The following is a 5,243-nucleotide window of genomic DNA, read 5'->3' on the forward strand; positions in this document are numbered from 1 at the left end:
CTGGAAACACTGGAGGCAGGAGAAGAGGGTGCCAGAGGATGAGATGGTTGGATGGCATCACGGACTCAATGCCCAAGAGTTGAAGCTTCGGGAGACTGCAGAGGACAGGGAAGCGTGGTGTGCTGCAGCCCGTGGGGTTGCAAAGAGTCGGACAAGATCTAGCGACTGAACAACAACGGGGAGTGCCCAACACATTATCTGGGGTGGGCTGTGCACTCTGGAGGTTAAGGCGAGGGAGAGAAGGCATGATTGTGAGAACTCTTGCCCTGACTCCCAACAGTTCTGTTAAATTCACCCTTCTCTTCCCATGAAGGTGGGCATAGAACTGGGCTTAATCAGTGTCCTGGCCTAAGGTAGAGTCAGGGCCAGGGCTGTCCAGCAGGGCCAGGGCTGTCCAGCGTGGCCAGGACCAGAGGCAGGACATGAATTGATTCATGGTTGTTGGCCCTGCCAGCTGTGACCACCAGAGGGCACCCCCACCCCAGAGATGGCCTGGACCAGTTAGACACACCCACTCCTCTTCCCAAGACTGTTAAGGCACCTGGTGGGCTTAACTGGGAGAGAAAGTGACAGTCTCAGATGCAGTCGGCCACACTGCCCCAGGCAGGCCCCATGGCCTATGGAAAACGCTCAGACCCGAGGCAGAGATCTGGGTTATAACTCTGACTCTGCTACCCATGACCTTGGGCGAGCCTCTGCATTCACTGACCCAGTTCACAGTGTTGGAACAGACGCCTGAAGTTCTCCCAGCCTGGACAGCGCGTGGTTCTTGGGTTTGAGGCCAGGCGGTTTCTTCTTTCTCACCCCAGCCCTTCTCCCCTCAGGGCAGCACACACTCGCCCGCTGGCAGTGAACCCCGCCAGGGAAGCCACCTGTCCCAGACCCTCAACTCCAAAGCGCTGAGGCACTGGCCAGGGGTGGGGGTGGGGGGCGGTCAGTGCAAGAGGAGGAGGAGGGACAAGGTCAGGTGACCCAAGAGCCTCGAAGGGTCTTGCTTCATCCGGGACAGACATCCGGTTTCCTCTGGTCTCTGCCAGGATTCCGGGGGCAAAGGGATGAGTCATGGGGGGATTGGGGAGTTCCCAGCTAATCGGTTCAGGATGGAGACCGGGAGGATGCCCATCAGAGTGTGGGGTGGGGACAGGCAGCCAGACCCCAGCGTCCCTACCTCAGGCCTCTGGCCCCTCAAGAGGGCAATCAGAGAGACGATCTCTTATCGCCTGGGACCTGGGGGGATAGAAATGAGGAAACTAGCTTCTTCCTTCTCCAAATTGGGGGCCTAGGGAGCAGGTGGCTTAAGGATCCCTACAGAGTGGCTAATGGGGCTGACCCAGGAGATATGCCAGGGGAGGGAGGGACAGAGGAGGGCCCCAGGCCTGCCTCTTCCTTGAGGTTCAACCAGACTCCAGCCTCCCGGCCTTTTTATCATTAGCTCAGTTTGGTTCAGAGGTTTAGTTCAAACACTCTGGGGCAATTCAGACCTGGGTGGGGCTGAGGGGAGGAAGGGAGTTTGAGGGGGGCAAGACGTCAAAGAAGAATCAGAGATTCCACAATTTCACAAAACTTTCGCAAACACTTTTTTTTGGTCCCAACCCCCCTGCATTGTCCTGGACAACAAATTTGCATAAAACTTGGGAAGCTATTACTAAGCGTTAGTCGCAGCACCAGGTAATTTCCTCCCAGGCCTCCATGGGCTTTCGAGTATAAAGGCCCCCGGAGCTGGTCCCTGACAGAACCCAGAACCTACAGCCCCACCCAGACCCTTGGCTGAGCCTTCTGCCCAGAGCCCCATGAAGCTGATGGGTGAGTGTCTGGGTCCTGGGAGGGGAGAGCTGTGGCAGCGGGCAGGGGTGCCTGGGCTTCCAGAAAGGTCTGCACTTCTCCTGAGCCCCTGTCTGCTCCCAGCCCTGCAGCTGCTCCTCTGGCACAGCGCGCTCTGGACGGTGCAAGAAGCCACCCCCCTTGGCCCTGCCCGTTCCCTGCCCCAGAGCTTCCTGCTCAAGTGCTTAGAGCAAGTGAGGAAAATCCAGGCTGATGGCGCCGAGCTGCAGGAGAGGCTGGTGCGTGAGGGAGGCCAGCGTGGGGACAGGGAGGGGACAGACGCTGCAGCAGGGCAGGGAGGGAAGGAGGCACGGGGGGGAGCTGAGGGAGAGAGCAGGGCTGAAGGGCAGCGTGGGAAAGGGCAGCAGGAAGGGACGCACGGTGAGAGGAGACACTGGGGGAAAAGGAGAATCAGGAGAGGCCCAGCCCGGAGGGCGGCTGGCGAGGAACTGGGGGCAGAGCCTCTAGTGCTGGGAAGGGTTGGCTGGGAGCTTGGATGGAAGAAGGGGGCTGAGAAGCCTGACAGGACGGGTGGGGAGGCGGAGGTGTGGGGGTGGAGAGGTGGGGGCGCTCGGGGAGGAGGAGGAGCTGGCCCCTCACCCAGCATCCCTCCCACCACAGTGTGCCACCCACAAGCTGTGCCACCCGGAGGAGCTGGTACTGCTCGGGCACTCTCTGGGCATCCCCCAGGCTCCCCTAAGCAGCTGCTCCAGCCAGTCCCTGCAGCTGGTGAGTGTCCCGAGGGGAGAAGGGAGATGAGGGGGCGGAAGGGTAGGCTGACCTGGAAGGCTCCCCAGTTCTCTAGGCTCCACGCAGGGGCCCTGAGGGGAGCATCCCAGGCGGCGTCCCCTGACTCTCCCACCCGACCCCCCAGACAAGCTGCCTAGACCAACTGCACGGCGGCCTCTTTCTCTACCAGGGCCTCCTGCAGGCCCTGGCGGGCATCTCCCCAGAGTTGGCTCCCACCTTGGACACACTGCAGCTGGACGTCACCGACTTTGCCACCAACATCTGGCTGCAGGTGAGTCTCGTTGGGAGCAAGCTTTAAGGGCCAGAACCGAGCTGGTCCCCAGTCCCTGGACCTGGTTCTTGTCCTGGCTCCACCGTGAACCCTGGATCTTCCACAGCCCATCAGCCCCCAGCCTTCCCTCCCTGTGCCAACTTGCCCTGACTGCTGACCTCACCTTCCCCCACAGATGGAGGACCTGGGGGTGGCCCCCGCTGTGCAGCCCACCCAGGGCACCATGCCGACCTTCACATCGGCCTTCCAGCGCCGAGCAGGAGGAGTCCTGGTTGCTTCCCAGCTGCAGCGTTTCCTGGGGCTGGCATACCGTGGCCTGCGCTACCTTGCCGAGCCCTGAGCACAGCTCTTCCCCTCTTGTGTATTTATCTCTGTATTTAATATTTATGCTTATTTAAACCTAATATTTAAAGACAGGGAAGCACAGAAAGGAGCCCCAGGCTCCTGGGTCCTTCCTTCCACCTCCATGTGGGGAAAACTCCCCGTCTTGTGTACTGGGACTGGGAGGGAGTTGGTAAATACCAAGTATTACTTCTTGTAGCTGCTCCAGGTCTGGCTCCGCGGTGGGTTCTGGGGAAAGCTGCAGTGAACCCCTACCCTGAGGGTGCCCTCCTCGGGGCCCTTGGAAGCATCGGGAAGTCTCCCAGGTGGGAGACGAGACAGCCCTGTTTAATATTTAAACAGCAGTGTTCCCCGACTGGGTCCTTGCCCCCTGGCTCCAGCCCTGCATTCGGGCATGAAGCCCAGCAGAGGCAGCTGGAGTGGGATGCTTGACCCTGGGGTCCCATGAATTTGCTGGGGAAACTTCTTCTTTTTAAGACTTTTTTCAGGCACATTTTGACTCCTCGTGTGGGGAGCCCAGGCATCAGTGATGCCTCTTGTTTTTCTGGATGCGCTATAGACGCCATGAGGCTCATGACCTTGCTCCAACCCACCGGGGTTGGGGTCAGGATTCTGACTCTCTTTCGGGCTAGGCAGATGGTCGTGTGTCTCTGCCTTGCTGGGTGAGACTGGGAACATGGAAAGGAAAGATGAGGGGGCTTGTGTGACGAGGTGAGAGAGAAACACTCAACTGTTCACTTTCCACCCCGGCCTCCACTTTCTCCCTGTAGCCAAACTTCACGATAATAAAGTGTTTGTCTCCAGTAAATGGCCTTCCTCCTTCTTGAGTCCAGCTGGTGCCTGGCCAGGGGTTGCGGGTGGGGAGTTGAATGGCGGGCGAGGCCCGAGGGAGGGAAGAGGAGGTACGGTCATTCCTTGGCACCCACTTGGTATGGACGCCAGGCCAGGTGCTGGGTGCGGAGTTAATGAGGCAGGCATGGTCCCTGCCCTCGAGGAGCCACGGCCTAGTGGCTGGACAGGAAGCAGATGGGTCAGCAGTACCGGGAGAGGAGAGAGTGGGCTGGCGGTGCTCAACAGTCCAGACGCAGATGGACGTGGACCTGATGCGAGGAGGATTTAGTATTCGCTTCGGTCTACCACCTTCCATAAACCTTCCCCCTCCTGTGCTTACAGCTGCCCATAAAGATAGGATTATGAAGGGCCTTTTACAGACCAGGGAGCTGAAGTCAGGGCGACAGCTTGGATCGGACCCCAAATTCCAGGCTCTGCGCTTCTCTCCCTCGTTGAGCTCTGCTTCTGACCTGGCGGGGAGCCCGCAGCCTGAACTCACATCTGGGGAGGCTGGAGGGGCCGCTTCACAGCACAGGTCCGAGGCAGACCTCTCGGCCAAGGAGGCACATGTGCTTCTGGGCTGCTACCACCAGACCCAGGACACCCAGACAGCCAACCAGTCCCCGGGTCCCCTCCCAAGATTCTCGTCCGTGGCTCAAGTCACCTCCCACTCCCCTTCCCCACTGGCTCCTCAGAAGCAGGGTCAGGCTGAGGGGGCTGGAATCCCCAGCTGTGCAGCTCAGGGTGCCCTCCCCCCTGTGGTTGGTCCTGAAGAAACCAGGGCTTGGAGATGTGGGACACAGGCAAGGAAGGGTTAAACAGAGCTCCTGCCCTCATCCCCCGTGGTTCCTCACCCCCCTCACCCCTCATCCCCCAAGTCAGTCCTCCTCCGGAGAGGAAACTCCGGGCCAGTGAGACTCTGGGTGGGGCTTGGAAGGGCTGGGAAGCATCAGAACGAACAGGACACCCTACCCCAGCACCAGCGGGGCCCTCAGCCAAAACCTTTCCCTTTGCAGAGTAAATCAGACTTTGCAAGCAGGGGGAGGCAGCTGGCAGGTATGAGGAAGGCAAGCTGCTCCCGTGCCCTGCCCTGCCCCTACCGCGTGGACAAACACGGGAAGCTGGGCCCAGCCCTCCCCTGAACTCTCCGCCTGCCTCCTCTACCACCAGACGGCAGGGGACCAAGGAGAAGACAGTGCTCTCCGCCCACGCCAGACACGGGCACCGA

At 60.0% G+C, this 5,243-nt stretch overlaps 1 protein-coding gene across 2 annotated transcripts; it reads left to right on the forward strand.

Annotated features, from left to right (window-relative positions):
* Positions 1,602 to 4,268, forward strand: CSF3 (colony stimulating factor 3). 2 transcript variants are annotated; one of them, XM_013972126.2, is made up of 5 exons: positions 1,743 to 1,803; positions 1,906 to 2,060; positions 2,443 to 2,550; positions 2,696 to 2,842; positions 3,018 to 4,268. In XM_013972126.2, exons 1-5 carry the CDS (start codon positions 1,791 to 1,793, stop codon positions 3,180 to 3,182), a joined length of 588 nt encoding a protein of 195 aa, XP_013827580.1. In that variant the 5' UTR covers positions 1,743 to 1,790; the 3' UTR covers positions 3,183 to 4,268. The 2 variants fall into 2 exon arrangements, with proteins under 2 accessions (XP_013827579.1, XP_013827580.1); XM_013972125.2 differs by having other exon boundaries at positions 1,602 to 2,060.

Source organism: Capra hircus, chromosome 19 (genome assembly GCF_001704415.2).
Source record: "Capra hircus breed San Clemente chromosome 19, ASM170441v1, whole genome shotgun sequence".
NCBI lineage: Eukaryota > Metazoa > Chordata > Mammalia > Artiodactyla > Bovidae > Capra > Capra hircus.